Source organism: Myotis davidii, unplaced genomic scaffold, assembly GCF_000327345.1.
Source record: "Myotis davidii unplaced genomic scaffold, ASM32734v1 scaffold1246, whole genome shotgun sequence".
In the NCBI taxonomy this organism is placed as follows: Eukaryota; Metazoa; Chordata; class Mammalia; order Chiroptera; family Vespertilionidae; genus Myotis; species Myotis davidii.
In genome coordinates, this window is record NW_006297510.1 from 234168 (window position 1) to 256216 (window position 22049).

At 38.2% G+C, this 22049-nt stretch overlaps 1 protein-coding gene across 1 annotated transcript in view; it reads left to right on the forward strand.

Annotated features, from left to right (window-relative positions):
• The window catches only part of DMD (dystrophin), a gene marked incomplete at its 5' end in the record, with an annotated part of 239818 nt that overhangs the window by 212885 nt on the left and 4884 nt on the right, over positions 1-22049 (forward strand). Inside the window, 4 exon segments of the mRNA XM_015570125.1 lie at positions 3423-3526; positions 3529-3665; positions 4514-4637; positions 10089-10181. Coding sequence (XP_015425611.1) covers positions 3423-3526; positions 3529-3665; positions 4514-4637; positions 10089-10181 — 458 coding nt within the window.

Below are 22049 nucleotides of genomic sequence, written 5' to 3' on the forward strand. Positions count from 1 at the left end.
ATTCAAATGACCTTTTCTTTTTTTCACTGGAAAACATAAAAACTGAAATGTAATGTGTTGTATATACTAAACCACGTTTTCTGAACAAGGGCACGTATAAATAACTCATTAAAGGAGAATCTGTAGACAACTAGACCCAGAGGATCAAGATATCAAGGAAGACTTCTCTAAAAAATGCCAGTACCTTTGTGAAAAGTAGGTGGCAAGATAATAGTAATTTGTTTTTATACATGGTCTTCAGGATAGTATCACAGTGTTTTCAAAAATAACATTGTGGATGCTGGATAGAGTGGAAAGAAGAATCCTGAATAGGACCTTACATAAGAAGGTAGTACCAGTTGGAACATTTCAATGAAGGTGAATTTCTTTCAGTGAATATTGCAAGGGAGAAAAAATAGAAGAAAAGTCCTGTCAAGTGAAACCTTGTGAACATTGGATGCTGCTTCAAGTTCACAGAAACATTTAGATGATTGTCAGTTAAGTGGTCAGAGATTGGATTTAATTAATATGGACAACTGCTTACATTGGTTCACACCCAGAGGACCTATATGCAGAATCTGGCTGAAGGTAAACTTATTTTGATAAATATCTACTTATTACTGCTCTGTCAAAGCAGCTTGCTACAAAACAAACTGCACACACAACTGTCCTTGAAGATTGAGAACTGATGGGATGTCAATCAAGACAGATAGGAGATTATATTCCTGTCGATGAAAAAGTCATATATTGGTTTCCTACATGACTTTAAATCCTAGAAAACTTATAACATTAGCTATAGGGTAGAGCTTTAAAAAAAAGAATAGATTGGATTTTATTTCTTCTTTAATATGAAGATACATCATTTTGAAACTAAGCATTTTGGAAGACATGCCATTCTCTGCCCAGATATTGAAAAACAGGAAATATTTCCCTAACAGGAAACCTGATCATGAGATTATCTTACTTTCTCCAGTGGGACAATGGGAAAACTCTTCTCACCTCACTTGCATCTCATATCTTTTCTCATAGATATAGGTCCTCCACATTTGTGGATAGGAAGTTCTCTCACCTGAATGAAATATCATCTGTGAACAACAGAAATCTGTCCTCTTATTTTGGTATTTATTGTAACTGGAAAAAAGGTAGCCAAGAGTTCTAATCAGTCACCAGGTATCAAATAGCAGAAGTGTCATCAATGGGAATTGTATTTCCAGCAATTCTAAAGCAAGAAGGGAATCTGTAGTCCTAAATATATTTATTGAAAAGCATAAAAATAAAAAAAAATGATTTAAGCATTCAACCTGAAAAGCTAGAGGAAAAGGCACAGTGAATTACACTACAGTATTAATGGATGTGAAATGAGACCAGAAGAAGTGAAGAGCTTCCCCACACTTCTGGATATGAAGACTCAAAAACATGAAGTCTGTTCTTCCCAGTTTAATCGATAAATTCAGTGTAATTCAACCCCCAAATTTCACCAAGAATTTTGGTATGAAAAGGTGACACTAAAATCATAGGGAAGATCAAAGGGGTCAGAAGAGCTGAGACAATTTTAAGTCAAGAACAATGGGAAAAGGAGGGTCTACCACACACCAACTTATTTAAAGCTGTGGTGTAGCACCTGCATGGGGCGGAGACATGCAAAGAAACCAACGAAATGGAATAGAGAGCTCAAAAGCACACTTGTGTGTTTATGGACTCTTAACGAATTGCCGAGATACCATTAGAAATCACTGGGGGAGAAAACTATACAATGAATGGGCTGGCTTAATAAGTTATCTATGGGGGAAAGTAAAAGTAGATCGTATGTTAACACCAAACACAAATGATTCTGTGTAAAGTCCTAAATGTGAAGAACAAAATGTTAAACGTTACGTAAGTGCAAGGAAGATTTTCTTAAGCAAAACTTAAAAAAAAAAAAAAAAAAAAAACAGAAAATGGAGTAATATGTTAAAATTTAAGTTTTTTGTACAACAGGATGCCAGGAACAAAGTTAAAGGTAAGCTACACAGAGATATGGGTAGGAGATAATATTTGTTGTGCACATAGCTGGCAAAACAATAAGCATCCAGAATATAACCAGAACTTTAATGAGAAAAAGACAATCCAGAGGGGAAATGGGTAAAGAAAACATGAAAAGCCAATTAACACAAAAGAAATTCAACCTCACCAGTAATCAGGGATGTACAAATTAAAATGCACCCATCAAATTGGCCAATACTTAAGTGTTTGATAACCCCAAGTCTTTGATGAAGATGTGGTTTAATAAAAAATCTCATTCACTATTGGTAAGAGAGTAAATTGGGAAAACCACTTAGGAGAGTAATTTGGTAATATGTAGCAATGCAAATGTTACTGGGACCCCAAAATTCCACATCTGGATATGTTCTGTAAAGAATCTCTTAAACAGGTACCCAAGGAGACAGGTAGAAGGGAATTCATTGGATCATTGTAATTGTGAAAAGTTGGAAACTTAAATGCCCATTGACAGGAGAATGTTGTTAGCGTATTAAAGCAGCAGAATAATACCTTACAGCACTTAAAATCACAAATGATTATGCATCAACATGGATAACCCATCAAAACCGTGTTGAAGGCAAAAAAGCAACTCTTAGCATGGTATGTACATTTTTAAACATTAAGTTCTTAAACAGAAAGTTTAAGAACGTGAAAAATAATGCTATGGGATTGAATTACATGAAATGGCCATTTTTGTAGGTAAAAAACCGCCGACTATCAGCGTCTTTGTTAAGTTCATCCTAGTATTTGTGGATATGTTCGTGGTAATGATGGACACGGGATTCAGGATGGCATTACCTCCTTGGGGGCGATGGTGAGGAGGGACTGATATGGTATTGACCAGGGCATGTCGGGGAGCTACAGCTTTAACTGTCATATTTTATTGTTTCAAATATGATTTGAAAACAATAGGGCAAGTGTTAAATGTATTAAAGCAGTGTGTTGGGTACCTGGGTACATTCTTAGTATGTTCTTATACATTGCTGTTGAAATAGCTGATGGTTTTTTATGCAAACCACCATGTTGATAGAGGTATAAAAATTATAATCTCATGACATTATAGAGAAGTATTTACAAAATGGTTATTTTTTTTTTGCTGCTGACTTGTCTGAACATAGCATTCATGAGGCTTTTTGTATAAAATAAAAGGTTGAAAAGCACCTCACCTCACACACCCGGCAGACGCTTCTGATTTTATTTTTGTTTTTTAGCATTACTAAGATCATCATCATAAAAATCCATTCATTAAGTGCCCCTCTTCTGCTTGCTTTTGTGTTTGGTGGTGGTCAGGTGCATCTCTGCCATTTTATATGAAATCTGGTGATGATACTGAACTTACTTTTTTTTTCCTTTCCTTTCTTTTTCTTTTCTTTTCTTTCTTTCTTTCTTTCTTTTTTTTTTTTTTACTTCTTTGGTGCCAACAGGAATCTGCAAGCAGAATATGATCGTCTGAAGCAGCAGCATGAATACAAAGGCCTGTCCCCACTGCTGTCTCCTCCTGAAATGATGCCCACCTCTCCTCAGAGTCCCAGGATGCTGAGCTCATTGCTGAGGCCAAGCTACTTCGTCAACACAAAGGCCGCCTGGAAGCCAGGATGCAAATCCTGGAAGACCACAATAAACAGCTGGAGTCCCAGCTGCATAGGCTAAGGCAGCTGCTGGAGCAAGTGAGGCCCCCCTCTCTTTAACTTGGGACATTTACAAAATCGTGCTTTTTTTCTCTTCAGTAAAACTAAAAAAACAGACTGCCTTTTGAGAAGTGCAATAAGCACCAATTTGTTGAGTACCTAGTATGTGCCTAGCAATGTGCTAGATATCAAGGGACATGAGAAGGAAAACTAGTGTGCTTGTTACTATTTGTTCAAGATTGTTTCCTACAAAAATGTTTTTATTTGAATGATTTAAACTTCATCTTTAAAAAAAAGTACCTAAAGGTTTCCACTAGTTTTCTAAAAGTGAAAATTGTACCTCTTAAAATGGAACTCTCTTTTTAGCAATTAGTATTACTGTAATTTCTGGTATATCTTAGGGTTTTTTCCTTATGTTTTCTAAAATATAATTTTTAAGCCTCCATTGAAAACCTAGTAAGATACTGCATTGTAGTAGACCCTACCTGCACATGGTCCTGGCTTTCTGAGAATTTTACCTTTTCGGATATGTTTTCTCCATCTTGCTTCACAACAGTATGAATTCTCCACTACATTTTTTGTGGCACCCAATGGTTTCACCATTCTCACATGACCTTCTAAATATTTTAATGATTTAGTCTGCTGATTTTTATATATCCTTTTTCACTGAAGCTGTGATTTTTTTTCAACCACGTAAGGGGCACACTCAGACATAAAAACAATATCCATGGAGCTCATCAATGGTGAAATTTCCCAAATTTAATAATCTTTGGGAGGTTTCTAAGTAGGAAAGGTCATTTCTGAGTTCTGAATGTCTATAATGGTTTTATGTTTATATATCTGAGTGTTTACTATGAAAAATAATTGTTTTCTTCTGGATGCCTTAGCCCCAAGCAGAGGCCAAGGTGAATGGAACAACTGTGTCCTCGCCTTCTACCTCTCTTCAGAGGTCAGACAGCAGTCAGCCTATGCTGCTCCGGGTGGTTGGCAGTCAAACTTCAGAATCCATGGGTAAGTGTCTGTCTTAGGTACTCCTGGATTTTGTTATCTCTTAAGGTCTGGAAAGGGTGAACTCCTTGCTGGGATGTTCAAATCATCGACTGAATTATCTAATATCATTTCTGGGCAAAGCATTGTGAAGGAAGAGAAAATGTTTGATGTTGTTTTCCTAGCTTTCCCACACCTTAGTAATTTAGGGCAATCTCTGCGTTAGATTTGTTGTCTCCACATGAGATCTGAAGATAGCTAGCAGACGGTTGGGTCTGTAAAAGATTGCTCAGTATATGCAAAGATACTATGTGCCTTTGAAAACTCCATAAATTCCCCCAAACAACTGAGTTTTAGAACCACTGTTGTTATTTCCTACTGCAGGGTTTTCCCCTTTTTTGAAGTAAGCAAAGCATATGAAACTGAGTCACATATTTTAGCCGTGAGACCCAGAGCCCTGGGTGCTTAGAAGCATTAATTATTTAGGCATGTCAACACCCGCAAAGAGGCAGCGTGCCCATGAAAGCACCCAAGGTAAAGTGCACATCAGGCCCCGGTCCTGATGATTTGTGGAGCCAAGAAGATTGTGGTAGAACTTGAATCCAAGGACAAAACTGCTATATTCTGGAGGCTGGGATAGGCTGAGATAACGTGCCAGTATAAAATGGGTTAGGCTCTTTCGTTAAGTTTGTTCTCTGAGAGTAAAGACTGAATTCAAAGGAGATTTTTTTAAATGTATAAGGCAACTTCATTTAAGAAGAAAAAAAAAACCAAACCATCTTCTTGAAGGATGCCCACAGGTATTTAAACAAATGCAGTGGGTGTCCTCATATTTTGAAGGTCTATGTGCCAAAGTCTATGAACCATATTCTGGATAGAGAGTTACATTTTTTAAATGAACAACCCCAATGACCTTTTTAAAGTGAAATATGGGTGAATTCATAGTAGGTGATCTATGTAATGAGTGGAGTGCTTCCTCAAAGCATGAAATACTTATCACTGGTAAGTCTCTGTGCACTATATGTGTGTCCTAACAAAGCTTACATTCTATTGGAAAAGACAGACAAAGAAATAGAAATTAACAGTTATGTTCTCTTGGCTTTCATGAGCTACACACACAGGAGCCTTTGACTTCCTAACGACTCCTTATGTCTAACGACTCCTTAGCTTCTGATTTAGAACAATTTCAAACTTATGGCAGAATTGCAGTTAATTCAGTGTTTTTGCCACCTTTGCTTTATTTATTTATAGTCACATCTATTTTGTATATCTATATGTTAACAGCTTTATATATACTGTATATATTTATATTTTATGTGCATATTTTATGCATGTGTAGAGTTTATTGATTTGTTTCTCATTTCACTAGCCCACTTAATGATTATGTTTCATGCATAATGACACTTTACTCCTAAATCCTTCAACATGTATCTTCCAAGGTGAAAGATCTTTGCATACATGACTGTAATAGAATTATCACACTCAGGAAATTAACACTGATACAATACTATTATCTAATACATAATTTAAAATTCAAATAGCCCCAGTTCTGCCAATGATATTCTGTATAGCTTTTTGCTTTTTTTTTCATTCAGCATCCAACCAAGGTCATGCTGTGCATCTAGTTACCATGTCTCTTTAGTCTCCTTTAATCTAGAACACTTCCCCAGGCTCTCTACATTTTTCATGGCAGTGACATTTTAGAAGAGGTCAAACCAGTTGTTCTGTAGAATGTTCCTCAATTTGCATTTGTCTGCTTGTTTAGTTAAATATTTTATAAGCAATTACTACATAGGTGATGCTGTATCTTTCTCAGCTCATCACCTGAAGGCTTTCCTAACATTCTCTCTCCTTCCCCTTTACTCTTTTTGGCACTACTTCCATTTCTTGGCATCTGCCATGTTGATAACCATGAGTCCTAAATCTCTCTACTGAGTGTCTTCTGGATAGAAATATAAAATTTGAAATCCTGGTCAACCTCCAGAACATTTCTTCCAATTTTCCAAACTACACAAAAGCAGTCTTTTTCACACTTTGTCCCTTTATCTACTTTCTTTTACTTTTAAGCTCCCTTGAAGTATAATTGATATACAAAAATTGCATACATTTAATATATGCATTTGGATGAACTTGGACATATGTATACACCCCATAATATGATCACCACAACCAGGCACTAAATATATCCATCACTTCTAAAACCAATCCTTTCCTTAATTTCTTTAGCTAAGTCCTACCATCATCAGTTAAATCATCAAGGTCAATCTGTTTTACCTCTCTTATAAAGAGCAGAACTCTTCAGTTCAGTATTTCTGCCCAAATTTAGCCTTCATTATGTGATCAACTGAACAGACAATATGAGTACTCTCCTAATTGGTTTCTCTTTTTTTTGTCCCTCTCCCTTTTCAAGCCATCTTCCAGATGTTTCCAGTTACTCTCCTAACATTCAGATTGTATATTATTCTTCTCCTTAAATATGTTGTGACTCCTGTTTGCCTACAGAATAAAGTTCTTACTCCTTAGCATGGTATTCAAAATCCACTTTCCTCTGCAACCCAATTTTTTACTGCCTTCAAACATGACCACAGAAGATCCTGAATAGCCAAACCAATCCCGAGAAAGAAGACCAAAGCAGGAGGCATTGTACTTCCTCATTTCAAACTATATGACAAAGCCATAGTAGTCAAAATAATATAGTATTAGCATAAAAACAGACTCATAGATGAACAGAACAGAATAGAGCCCAGAAATAAATGCATGCATACATAGTCTATTTATTTACAACAAAGTAGCCAACAACATACAATGGGTAAAGATAGTCTCATCAGTCAGTGGTGTTGGGAACACTGGGTATCCACATGCAGAAGAATGAAAGAAGACCACTATCTTGTATCGAAAAATCAGCTCAAAATGGATTAAGGGCTTGGACATAAGACTTGAAACCATAAAACCCCTTGGAGAAAGGTAGGCAGTAAGCTCCTTGATATCAGTCTTGGTGATGAAATTTTTGGAGTTGACATCAAAGCAAAGGCAACAAAAGCAATAGTAAGTGTGACTACGTCAAATAAAATGTGCTCTTACAGCAAAGGAAACCATCAACCAAATAAAAAGGCAACCTATGGGATGGGACAAAGTATTTGCAAATCATATATCTGATAAGGAGTTAATATCCAAAATATATAAAGAACTCATACAATTCAATAGAAAAAAAATCTTATTCAAAAATGAGCACAAGATCTGAATAGACATTTTCCCAAAGAAGCAGCACAGATGGCCAGCAGGTACATGAAAAGGTGCTTAACATCACTAATCATCAGGGAAATGCAATTTGTAACCACAATGAGATAAAAGAATATTAGCTATTAATTTTAATATTTTTCACCACCATTGAACACTGACTGGCTAATAATCACTGTTATCATTGTATACCATAATTAAAGAACTTATACACAGCATTTTAATGTAAAATTGAAACCATCCTCCCCAAATATAATTTTAAAAGTAATTGAAGCTAACATCAAGTACTAGATAAATCTTTTCTTTTCTTCTGAAAAACTGGAGGAAAGCAGAAAAAAACATGTCATGAAGTAATCACACATCAAGTTGGAAATTGGTTAAAAACATTATATGTGATTTAAGTAATCCAAAGAAAAATAATGATGGGCATAGTTGCTAATACACAGACCCCTTTTTAAGAGAATAATTTTCTAGTACATAGTTCCCTTTTGTATAAAGAGAAAATACTTTGCTTAGGTGTAAGCAAAATTACAGGAATAAGGTTTCTTAGGTCTTTTCTGCATAGGTTCTGGCTAAAGTCATTTCTTAAGCAAGTAGGAAAATCATCATTTGAATTGAGGAAAGGGAAGTGAGTCAGATGAGTTGTCATCCTTTCAAGAAAGCCTAACATCTTGCTGAGTTTCAGAAGACTTTAAAAAGATCTTGCCCATACCAAACCATTCCATTTCTTTTTTCCCAGATTAACTTTGAGTCATTTCACTTCTTTTTTCTCCACTTCCTCAGTGTCTATCACATTATGCTATATCAGGGTATATTTTAACTTTGATTGTCCTTATTTTGAAACATTCATTTAAAAAATGTTCCAGTCATTTTTGGGGGCCAACTTCAAACAAGCCATGACAGTTATAGCTAATAATCAAAAAGGGAGTTTTATGCATGTTTGTGGGAATCACCTTGGAGTAGAACTGTGATCATCTGGTTCATAGGTCAACGCTCAAACCACTGAGCCATGCTGGCCAGGCTGATTTTATCTTAATAGTGAGCACTGCCAAGCATTCTTTAAGCTTGCGCTTAAAAACCAAGGATGAAAACTTAATAAATGCAGGATGATAATCATAGTTGAAAATTTAAGTGGCAGGGACCTTAAATATTAGCATCTTTAAATCATTATATCACTGGCTCTCCAGTCATTTCCTGATCAGATGTGAAACTAGATTTCCTTCCTTATTGGCGACTTGCTGAAGCAAGGTCTTTTACGTGAAAGTGATAATATGCTGGAACAAAGTGAGATGGAAGAGAAGTTATTTTCACTGTTAGAAGACAATGTTATGAAAAATTAGTTTCCAAGAACCTTCAAAATTCAAAATAGTTTTGTTTTCACTTAAGAAAATTTTCCCTTACTGAAATGCTGTTTGAGGTGTATTTCTTTGACATGTGACTAAACAGAGAACACAGATCAACAAAACCTACAAGGAAACTCTCATTCCCTGAGGAAAACCATACATCCCTACATTTTTTTGCCTTCCAAATCACCATTCTCTCCTCACATAAACAAATTCTCAAAAATTAAAAAAAAGTTTCCCCTTATTAGCCTCCAAAAACAATATTATGATAAAGTAGTCCCATGTAACAAAGAGGAAAGGAATGTAACTCCCCACTATTCCCCATATCCACAGTTCTTCAAATATTAATATTTTATCACCTATATAAGTCACATACAACTTTTATTTCTTCCTGTTACATTGGACTTTAAAGGTACTTCATTTTTGTTTGTATTTTTGGTTAAATGTCAAAGGAAAAAGTGGTGAAAATACTCAGTGTCTGCACTCCTTTCTTTCTTACCTTCTTAAATGCAAAATGTCACAGTCTTATTTTCTTTTGTGTTGAAAATACACTGCAAGTGTCCAATAATAATTTTTATTACAAAGAAAAATGTCTCACCTTTGTTAATAGGATACAAAAAACCTATGTCAACTTTATCTTAAACTTTAAACAGATGTACAGTTTTCTTCTGCAAAGATAATGACATAGATAAATCCCCATATAGAATTCTTTTTCCCTTTAAGGAGTTGTTTCCTAATTAGTAAGCTTAAAGGGGTATTTTTATTTACATTATTTATGAACAAGTGGAAATGAATTTTTAATGGATTTCTAGATGCAATCATGGGCCTTTTCTCTAGTATCTCTAATTTTTTCCTGAAGTATAATTTTCAATTGTTTGTGTTTGCTTTCATTAAGGTGAGGAAGATCTTCTGAGTCCTCCCCAGGACACAAGCACAGGGTTAGAGGAAGTGATGGAGCAACTCAACAATTCCTTCCCTAGTTCAAGAGGTAAGCTGCACTACCTGGCGGTAACTCAGACTTACTGGAGTTAGGCCACTATCGGAAATACCCAGCTAGTATGTCCGTTTTCCACATTTAATAAACATATGCTGACAGAATGCCAATTTGGAATCACTGTGAGAAGATTTTGTTTTTAAATGTGAATTTCTGGTTTGGATGACTGAACTTTCTGGTCATAGATTCTGGTTAAAATTAAATACCTGTGTAATCTAGATGATTCTGGAATTATAGAATACTAACTTGCATTTCAAAAGTATATTACATGCTTTGCACATTACTCTGCAGAGTTAATTATGAGGTAGCTTTTACGTAAGAGCAATTATGTAACTTTTACAGACGAGGAAATTAGTGCCCTAATGGTGCCTTTGCCAGGGACATACAGATTGCTATACAATACAGTGAGTCCAGGATATGCCTGGTATACAGTGGTGGTGGGAACTCTAACTTGCAATTTGTTGCCCTTTTTATTTAAAAATTGTGTCTTATCCCATCATTTAAATATAAGTAGATTTAAATTTTTATATACTATTTTGTTACTTTTTTTACTTCCAGAGATGGAATACTACCTTCACAAAGAAAGGCATTGAAATTATTTTTTTAAATATATTTTATTGATTTTTTATAGAGAGGAAGGGAGAGGGATAGAGAGTTAGAAACATCGATCAGCTGCCTCCTGCACACCTCCTACTGGGGATGTGCCCGGAACCAAGGTACATGCCCTTGACCGGAATCGAACCCGGGACCTTTTAGTCCACAGGCCGACGCTCTATCCACTGAGCAAACCGGCTAGGGCGGCATTGACATTATTAACGCCTTTAATTTCTTTCTCCCCATCACTTTGACCTTGTATACTTAGCCCCTTATTCAAAAAGAGCATTTTCCCCCAACATATTTTCCCTCTAGCCCATATGAGCTTTAGATGTTTTGCCTCATCCAAGGAGGTACTGTGCTGCTGCTGTTAATTTTTTGGAGTTTTTCTTTAAGTTTACTGCCCTGACGTAAAACAAAGTCACTGACCCACTTCCCTTCAGTGAATAAAAAGAATGGCAGCCAATGCCTGTGAGCAAACAAAGGAAAGCCAGGAGAAGCCAAAGAGGGAAAACACAAGGCTTTGTGGCCAGTGATTGGCACCCCTAATGGGCAGCCCAAGAGGGAAGGGCTCCAGAGAATCTGGCTATTTGTTCCTCTCCCTAAGGGCGCTGACGAGGGTGTTTTGAGTCCTATCTTTTTGTTCACTCTTGGTGCACAATGGCCATTTCCTAGCTACTCAATGTATGAGTAAACGTAGTGCAGTGCACATTAAAAGCAATAATGTTCTGATAGAGGGTTGCTAAGGAACCGTCAGGGGAAGCTAATTTTAAACATCTGCACGAGCCATCTTTCTACCACAGAGCATCTCTGATATGTTGATTCTAACAGATAAAAATCGTATCTGTCTTCCACCCACCCCACACCCACCACTCTCATCCCCATCCTGACTATCTTAGCTGTCTTCTCTCCCCAGATGCTATGAATCATAATGAGACCATATGCCAGTTTGACATAAATCACATGCTTTCACCTTTATCCTGCCAGCTTTTACCAGCACCTACTATGGACCAGTGGAGGGGGTTAGGGATGCAATGAAGAAATGTCAAGTTCCTTGTCTTCTAGGTGCTCATGGTCCACAGTGGATGCAGATTTCCAAAGTTCAAATCACAGTACAGTACTATTATTGCTGTAATGGAGATGTCTACGACACGATGAACCCTAAAAGCACCCTTTTAGATAAATAGGAGGTTAGCTTCAGACTGAGCAAGTGTCTTCTTCAAAATCACACAGCTACTGGTTGGGCAGGGACTTTGGGCCTCAACATCTCACACACATTCCATGGACCCACGCTTTCCCTTGAAGGTCATGGACACTCTCTCATCTCAGCCCCTTAGACTGAAAGTGAGTTACCTGCTCTGTGGGAAGTTAGTGGTTATATGTTGGTGCCCTGGGCATTTATTTCACATCTAAACAACTAGAATCTAGCAGAGGAGAGGCTAGAGCAGGGCTCATGGCTGATTCCCCATAGCAACCTTTTGTACTGGGTCTCTGGTCCATCCTGTGTCTTTTTAAAAATATATTTTTATTGATTTCAGAGAGGAAGGGAGAGGGAGAGAGAGAGAAACATCAATGATGAGAGAGAATCATTGATTGGCTGCCTCCTGCACAACCCCTACTGGGGATTGAGCCCACAACCCGGGCATGTGCCCTTGGCCAGAATCAAACCTGGGACCCTTCAGTCTGCAGGCCGACGCTCTATCCACTGAGCCAAACCAGCTGGGCCATCCTAAGTGTCTTGAAGGTGAAATCCTTGGCATCCTCTCCCTGCATCCCCTGGCAGAGCCCTTAAAGCTGGATACCACATGGGTGTGGAAGTAGCCACGTGCAAGACTAGAAATATGTTTCCTCCGCTATGATAGCTGGTAATTCGCATCTGTGATGCTATTTGTATGATGTGGATTTACTTATATGGAAACTTGGGCAACTATTCAGGCCGCCTGCATAGTGTTTACTAAATTAGCACTTATGGAAGCAATATCGTCCCCTGAGTGCTGATTGGAGTTTTCAAATACGGTATAAGGAGGCCTTATCTGATATCAATTCCTTCAAGTAAGTTCCTACTTACTCAGTAGTACTGTGATGGCCTTTGAGAATGACATCATTTTCCTGAGGAAAACACGATCAAACAAAAATAATAAGAGAGTAGACAAGGAGCTAGATCTGTCTGGTATTTTGTAATGCTATGACCTTGACATTTTTACTTTTCTTGCTACTTCCTGCCAAACTTGGCCTTATTATAGGCCTTTTTATGATTCTGCACCCAATCCCAATGTGTGGGGGTTTCCTCCACAACAACAACAGGCAATCCTCTGACACCAGCTGGGAATCCTACACTGCAGCTCAATTCGGACACTATCTACCTGGAGGTCGAATCACATCCCACAGGTTCATGACTCAGTCCTACAAAATGGACCCCCTCCTTTGGGTTAGATTAACGTTCTTAAGGGGCTCCCAGAACACAGCAAAAACGAGTTGCTTATTAGATCACCTGTTTATTAGAAAAGCATTTAACTCAGGAACAGCCAGCAGGAAGAGATGCATAGGGCAAGGTATGGGGAAGCAGCATGGAGATTCCAGGTCCTCTGGGAGCTCCACTCTCCCCAAATCTCCATGTGTTCGTTAACACAAAAGCGGCCCAAACCACATCATTTTGGATTTTTATGGAGGCTTCATTACATACGTCTCATTGATGAACTCATTGGCTACTTGTGATTGAACCTAATGTTCATCCCCTCTCCTAACCCTGCAGTCTGGGGGTAGGATCGAAAGTTCCAACCCTCTAATCCAGCGGTTCTCAACCTGTGGGTCGCGACCCCTTAGGCAGTCGAATGACCCTTTCACAGGGGTCGCTTAAGACCATCCTGCATATCAGATATTTACATTACGATTTATAACAGTAGCAACATTACAGTTATGAAGTAGCAACGAAAATAATTTTATGGTTGGGTCACAACATGAAGAACTGTATTTAAAGGGCCAGAAGGTTGAGAACCACTGCTCTAATCACATAGTTGGCTCCCAGCCTCCATCTCTAGGTGCTCATTAACATAAAAGGCACCTTGATGCTTCTCATCAGAGGAAATTCCGAGGGTTTTAGCATTTCTGTGCTAGGGAAGGACAAAGACCAAATATATATTTCTTATAAGGCACATCACATTTTTTCTCCCTAATTTCAAAGGATAAAAAGTGTCACTGCAAAAATATTATCAACATACTCTCCAAAGTGTATTTCTGTATGTCTTATTTCTAACTAAAAGCATTTCTCATTTTTAAAGAATAGAGAAAATATAAATACATGGTAGGGTTTAATGGGAACATCTATATATACACCACACATACACGTTTATAGTCACATGTACAGGGTAGGCAAAAGTGGGTTTACAGTTGTGAGTATGAGAAACAGAGTTTATTCTTGTATTATTTTTCATATGAACAACTATAAATCTACTATTGCCCCACCCTGTACATACAAAGATCAGAAGCAAACGTTTCAAGCAGCAGTTCTTACCATACTACATATAATTCACACTATTCCTATGTGTTATCTACTGAAAAATAAACTGCTGCTTGCAACCCACTAAATTGATTTTCTGATCCAGTGGTTTAAAACTATTGACCTAAGCAATCTCAGTTTTTCTTACCCAGGTGGATATACTTTTAAGGAAAATGAAATTTTAGAATTTTTACCATGCAAATTTCTGCCAAGACCTTGCTAATGTCTTAGAGGGTATTGTGCTTTGATTCTAAGCCTGCCACCCATGTTCCCGATGTTGTGTTACAAAAAATGAAGTTCACGGTTACTACAGCTGTTTTGGACAGCTGTTTGAGTAACTCAGAACAGATGTCTGGGCCCAAGGTCTGACATTTAGTGGAAATGTGCTCTTGAATACCACCTCGTGGTTTACTTAACCCTGCTAGGTAATTGCCCACAGAGGGAAATACTTTTTTAAAAAAAAAACTATATTAACTATATTATGTTTTCCATAAATATAAAGTATATAGGTAGGGGAGTTACTGTGTAATTTAAATTTACAATTTCTTTGTTGCCCTCTGCCACAGTTTTGACTCAGAGGTCAAGTCTTAAAGTATCAGCTAACCTTCATCTTTCATTTTCATTAAAAGTACCTGGAAGCCCAAAGAAGTTAAGTGCCTGGTTCATGGCCAGTCAGCAAGTTAAATTAGCCTTCTGGTCTTCTCTCAATGGCCTTACTAAACTGTTATCCAAATTAATAAAGGGATTATATGCTTCTCCATGTAGTGATAAGCTGATGGCGAAACTGTCCTGCATAATAGCCAATATAAACGGCAGGGTGTTCAAGGTGTGGATGGGTTCATATTTAGCTTTGTGATTATATCTTTCCTGATTAATCTCTAGATATATATAGTTGGCTGTTCACAGCCACTTGGGAGATTTGAGTGGCTCAATGTATATTAAACACAGGATGTTAACCAATTTCTATCTCATCTATTTATCTATCTATAATATGTCCATCTCTCTATAAAAGTATATGTAGAAGTTGAATTCCAGTGTAATAGAAATCATTATCTTCTGTAAACACTTTCTAAATCTCCACCGTTATTCTTTAGGAATACTACATGGGTAGAATGAACAATAAACATAATTTTAAATTCTTTAAGTTACTTGCCCACACACATCTGATTATTTAGCAGTCTAACAAAGGTATTTTTATATGTATGCACATTCATGAAAGAAGCGCTTCCCTAGTCAGCAGTATGATATTGGGCTTTCTCAAAATAAGGTGCCACTGTACATAGATTAATGAATGCGAGGATCCAACATAAGCTCTTAGTACAGCAAGATAATTCAGGAAGCAATTAGCAATACTTTGCAGGTATTTCTGCCGCTTGTATAATCACTTACCTGCTGACCTGTGCCACATAAATTTTATCCCCAACAACCCATAGCAGCCTGTCACTCTCATACTTCCTGTCCCTTCCAAATAAGCCCACATAAATTCTGTGACATGCCTCTAAATTAGCAACCCAGCAGCTTTGCAAAACCTGCCGTCCTTTAAAATTCAAGTCTTATCTGTGATTCTTTAATGGAAGAAAAACGTAAAGAACCAGGGCAGAAGCAGGAACCACTGTGTTTCCTTTCTGCCTCCATGAAGGATTTTAGCTCTCATTCCTTTACACTTGGGGCCTGCAAACTACAGTCCATGAGTCCAGATCCTGGTTTTGTAAATAAAGTTTTATTGGTACAGAGCCACACCCGTTCATTTACATATTGTTTACCACAATTTCTCACTATAGTGGCAGAGTAGCTATGGTAGAGCTGAAAGTCACTACAGGGATAGAGTGGCCTGGGAACCTAAAATCTTTACTCTCTGGCCTTTACAAAGACAGTTTGCCAGTCCCTGCTTCACACTGTTATTTTGTTATCCATTCTAGCTCATTACATACAGCCACAGGCTTATGTGCTGATCAACTTTGAGCTCATCAAAACTGCATTTGAATGGACTATGCATTTATATCCCTGTTCATCAAAGACCCAGCATGCTTCAATATATTTCAAGTATGACCATTAGAATCTTCTTTTACTTGTATCGAAACAGAAGTTCTAAGGAAGGAACTCATTCTACACTTTTCAAACTGGTCAGTGGACTGAGATAAAGAAGCTAATGGTACCCAGAAACTGACATTGAATTAAAGAATTACCACCAATCACCTTAAGTTCATACTGCCTGAGAAACTTGACTTATCCAGACCTGACCAAGCCCTATATTTAGACTCAGGATGTGCTAGCACATTTCCCTTTTTCTCTTGATTCATTTCCTGACAACATCCCACATTGCCAGATGGACAGCCTCAGTGAATGTCTAAGGCACCTCATTGCCAAAGAATGTATTTATGAAATAAAACTCTGCTCTGGTACTTATATTTCTTGATTGATAAATAATTTTCTTCAGTATTGCATCTTATCAGTATAGAACTATGCTTAGTACAGTGGAACACATTTTTTTAACTTTTTTAAAGAAAAAGAGGGCAGTCCTTTTGTACTATGCTAATGAGCACATTGCCACCCAATGATGAGGGAGGCTCTTGAAAGAGATCAGGGTTAACAAGGCTCTGGGAGGCTCATTTACATAAAATACAGATCCTGGAGAAGTACCTGAAACAAAACCCAAATCATTTGCTGCATATTCGGCAGTCCCCAGTTGATACAGAGCTCTGAATATGGCTTGATATAGAATGGATAAAGATATGCAGCATTTATCATTCTCCTAATCGTAATTACACTCTGGAACTAAATCATATTGCTATCTAACAATACTATCCTTCATGAAAGTTCTGAACTCTAAAAAATAGACCAGAGAAACAAGCCAGAACAAGTTACCAGCTCTTGTCATCCAAGGTAGAGGGGTAGCACACAAGGCCAAGTTGCCAAAAACACCAAAGGACTCATGGCCATGACCTAGTGGCTACCCTACTAATTCACTTCAACCAGCATTTATCAAATACCCATAGTATCAAGGTGCAATACAAGGTATTGTGGATAGAGTGGTGGGTAAGCAACATGTGGCCCCTGCCCTTGAGATCATAATCTTGTAGGGGAAAGGAATTAATTCTACTACTAGACAGTGTAACTATGAAATACAACGATTAAAAAAACACACATAGCTTGCTAAAGGAGTTAAAAGGAATAGGTAAGTCATGCTGGCATTCATTTGAGTCATCAAGGATAAAATAAAGTTCTTCTGTTCCCTTTTCCTGCCATCTGGTATGGGCCTACCACTGGGATTCCCCCCACTCCCCACCTGAGGTGCCGGCACCTATTTCTTTCCTGACCTGAGTAGGTTCATGAACACTTTGCCATGAGGACATGGTCAGTCAAGCAGTTTTTATACTCTTAAGAGATTTCGGACTCAGGAAAATTCAGAAGGAAGGAAGAGAGGGAGGGAGGAAAATCATACTTAGAAAACCTTTAAATATATACTAGAAGTTTTGAGCTCTAAATTTGAGTTTTGAAAGATTTGTTTTTGAGCGGTAGCTCCATAGTTCCTCATTCTAGACTAGTAGTTCTCAAATTGTTTCAGGGAGTTTTGGTCTTGGAGCTCCTCAGTGTGATGGGTCGGGGGTCGGGAGGCATGGATCTCTTACAGTTCTGCTTTTATCTGCTGTAAATACTTGGATTTCGTAGAAGATTTTTGCTAAAGTCCAAGTTTGAAAACCAGTAGTATTTCATGTTTAAAACTCAGGAGCTAAAAGGAAATTGCATGCCCAAGGCATGGAGTATGGTCAAAGGGCTCTAATTTTCTGTCCAATTACATTATCATCAAAAAGTTCCTCATCAAAACCTGCTTTTCAAAAATAAATACATACATATAGATGTGGGATTCTACAAAGCGAATAAGGCTGGTGGGTCTTTAGCCATGGACTCTCAAGTCTCCTGATACCCGCTGACATGAGGAAGTTGAAGGCTTATTCCTGGCTCCGTCTCTGTGGCTTGCCCATTAGTGGGATTGATCTCCTTCCCCTTTTTTCTTTCTTTTCCTCAAATGCCCCCAGTCCCACTGTGTGCATGCTCAGCTTCTACCAGGTGGAACAAATTCTCCGAAAAGGATGGAGTGTGTCATCTATGTGATATTCTGCTTTGCATTTGGGGTGCGGAGTTTGGGCACACAAAGACAACTACTGTTTATGTTTCAGTGTGTTGATTGTCAAGTCCAGAGTAAAGAGATTCTGAGACTTTTGACATTAAGCTTGACATTCTACAGTTGCTCTTAAAAACAATGTTCGATTTGTCAGATTTCTATGCTGTCCCAGCTCTCATCCAGTTTTCCCACATGACCACCATGGATTCTATAAGTGCTATCTCCTGGATCGTGTTATCTGTTTACACTGATTTAAGTGTGTGTAAAGGTTATTTGACTGGATGTGTCTTTTGGGGTGTTTTTTTGTTTGTTTGTTTCTATTTTTTTCAGAAGGGAATAAATGAATTGTCATCTCAACATTAGTTTGGTAAAAGAAGCAAATTGGTATGAAACTGTATATATATGCATGATTTTTTCCCCTTTCTGATATCTCTACCTCTTCCTCTCTCTATTATTAAAGGAAGAAATACCCCTGGGAAGCCAATGAGAGAGGTCAGTGAGATTCAGACTCACAGCCATGGCTTCTGTCTGTCTCATCCCGCTTTCTATGTTTGGCGTTTGTGTAAGAATTGTGTGCGTGCACGCGCATGTATGTATTACACATGTCATCGTGTAAGGATGGTAGTCACCTCTCCACTTGCAGCTCATGAGGAACAGTCCTCAAATATTCATTGCCATTGTCATCACCATGACGACAGGACCACGGGTCACGGGGAGCAGGAATCTCTTTAAAATGGCAAACCTCCGTAGTCCCTGGGTCGGAAGCCTGCAGTTCATCATCTGTTGCCATTTGCAACACAAACAAAAATCTTCCAAATAAATTTAGCCTTGGACATAACTACTTCCAGGACCCTAGCATTTTCTGCCAGTGCATTTGGTTTGTATTCTTTTGGGATGTCTTCATTTTGTCTTGTTTTCTTTCTTTCTTTCTTTTTCGGGGTCCCTAACTCTCTTCCTTTCCCACTTTAGCTAACATTTTTTGAGCACTTACTGTGTGCCAAGCACTGTTCTAAGTACTTGCCATCTTTTTTCCTATATACGCTTCACGTGAAGCCTATGCGGTAGATACTCTTATTAACCCCATTGTACAGATAAGGAAACAGAGTAAGTGCAAGGGCAAACTGTGTCCAAGGTGACAGCGTTTGAATCCAGGTAGTCTCCAGAGCCACACTCTTAACTCTTATGCTTTACTGCCACGTTGGAAAATGGTGTTGGAAAGGCTTGTGTCATCTCTACTTGCCCTTTAGAGAGGATGCTTATTTTGCATTTGGCATTTGGAGCCAGATAGAACATTAACCAATTAGAGGTAAAAAATGAACATTGGGAGTCTTAAGAGTTTTTGGGTTTTTTTATGCCTCTTTTGGTGTTAAAAGGGGTAGGATATGGGTTATCACTGTATGTGGTTTGGGGTTTTATAGTGAAAGCTGCTTCATGCTTCTATTCTACCAGAAATATTAGCTAGACATTGAATTAGCTAATCAAATGATGATTGGATGACAAAGTGTTGAGTGACAGCCCAAGTGAAGTAAATTTGTCTTTACCAAGAGTTTAGTGCAAAGGATGTGAGAAGGAAAACTCACTCGTGAATGGCAATAGCGTGTACTCATCTGGGAGGCAGACTGGGTGGGTGGAGAGTCCTTATAAGAGATGGTTTTGGATCCTTAGCGATAGGATGGACAAGAGTAGCCACTCATTCATTTAACTATAAGGAGTCATACTGGGAATTCTGCCACCAGGCCATGCAAGCCTGATAATTAAAGGATAATTGAATGATCCTTCAGTGTGTCTACACCAGTGCTGCTTCCAAGGCTTGGGGCGGTGGGGTCCCAGGGAGGGCGTGGTAGGCTGAGAGGAGAAACTGAGGAAGCCTGAATCGGTGAAGCATTGAATGCTCCTGACGGTTTGCCTGGCTCACATACTTCTTATGTGAGACGTCCCGGGTTCATTCTGATGGTAAGTGCTCCTTAACATTTATTTTAACTTGCAAGAAGTTGCACCATAATCTTGACCACCTTGAACATGTTTCTCTCATGAATGAATTTTAGAAAAGGCCAGCAACTATAATTGAAGTCATATAGGCATTTGGAAACTTTACTACCTGAGGCACATGATAGTCAATTAAGTTTCCAGAAAGCCAGAGAACCAAAATAAGAGCGATTTTTTTTTTCTTTTTTAAAAAATATATTTTATTGGTCTTTTACAGAGAGGAGGGGAGAGAGATAGAGAGTTAGAAACATTGATGAGAGAGAAACATCGATCAGCTGCCTCCTGCATACCCTGAAGTGGGGATGTGTCCACAACCAAGGTACATGCCCTTGACCGGAATCGAACCTGGGACCTTTCAGTCCACAGGCTGACGCTCTATCCACTGAGCCAAACAGGTTAGGGCAATAGTGATATTTTTAATGCTATGAAAATACCCCAAATGTATAGTAGACCAGATCTTTCCCTTCCCAAAGATGAAATTATAGAAAAGGAAAGATAAGCAGATTTCACTGCAGTATTCTGGCTTTGCTTTGGCCATTTATTTGGGCATTATATTTTTTAAAAATAGAGTGCCAGATTGCTATTGAGGTCTTGGCTCGCTGCCAGAAAGTCTCAATTCCAATCACGGCAGAAAATAACTCCCTTAGGCAGCGGTGGCACATGAGACTGGATGTGCCGCAGTTCGCGCCAACTTGGAAAAACATACCACTGCCCTAATGTTCAACGCATGGTGCCTTTGTGTTCAACAATCCTTGCATTAAAAGGGATTAAATTAATACGTTCTACAGATGTATTTTTGTGTCAGCTTGTTCCTGACGCTGATTATAGATGCCTGAATCCCGCCTGCTTTTCAGTGCCTTTCATGCTCATAATATAAGATTTTAATTTTGACTTTAGGAATACCTGTCATGTAAAATTAATGGCCTCTCTAATGTTCTGCTTTATACACTGGACAATAGAACCAGGGTACAGCTCTATTTTCTGTATCCATAGCAGGGTGCAGTTTTATGCCTCCAGTGGATTGAGATATATGATTCTTTGAGGCAGTATTTTGTCAAAGAGAGAGATTTCTTTTCTGGCTCTAATGAAAACATCCATGAAAAACATTGGAATCACTATTCTGGTGAAACAGGTATTTGTAAATAAAGTGACCAAAGGCCTAATGTAGATATGGTGAGGTGACTGAACACCATTTTTCTAGCATAGGAACAACCGTGAGGTCATTTCGTGAACATGAACCGGCTAGACAGGTTGAAAGGCCACCTACCATTCTTTGGTTGTGTGTATGGTATAGTAAGAATAATGAGTAATTTTACCAGGTAACTTTTTCAATAGGAGATGTACCTAGAACTCATGCCTTTTGAGAAACTCAAGAGTTTTCTGTTCGGGTAGTAACTGATCACCATGTGAAGGAGCACAAGCACCATTTTGTTATATACAGTAAGTCCTCACTTAGCATCAGCAGTAGGTTCTTGGCTTTAAGCGAAATTACATATGATGAAACCACTTTTTCCATAGGCTAGTTGATATCAATAAGAGTTGGGTTCCTACAACAGCTCACCAATGTTCTAACAAAACGACGGTGAACAAAATGTTATTCAAGGACCTGCTGGAATCTAGAAATGCATTCACTTGTCTTTGTTATCTTTATAACTGCAATCCA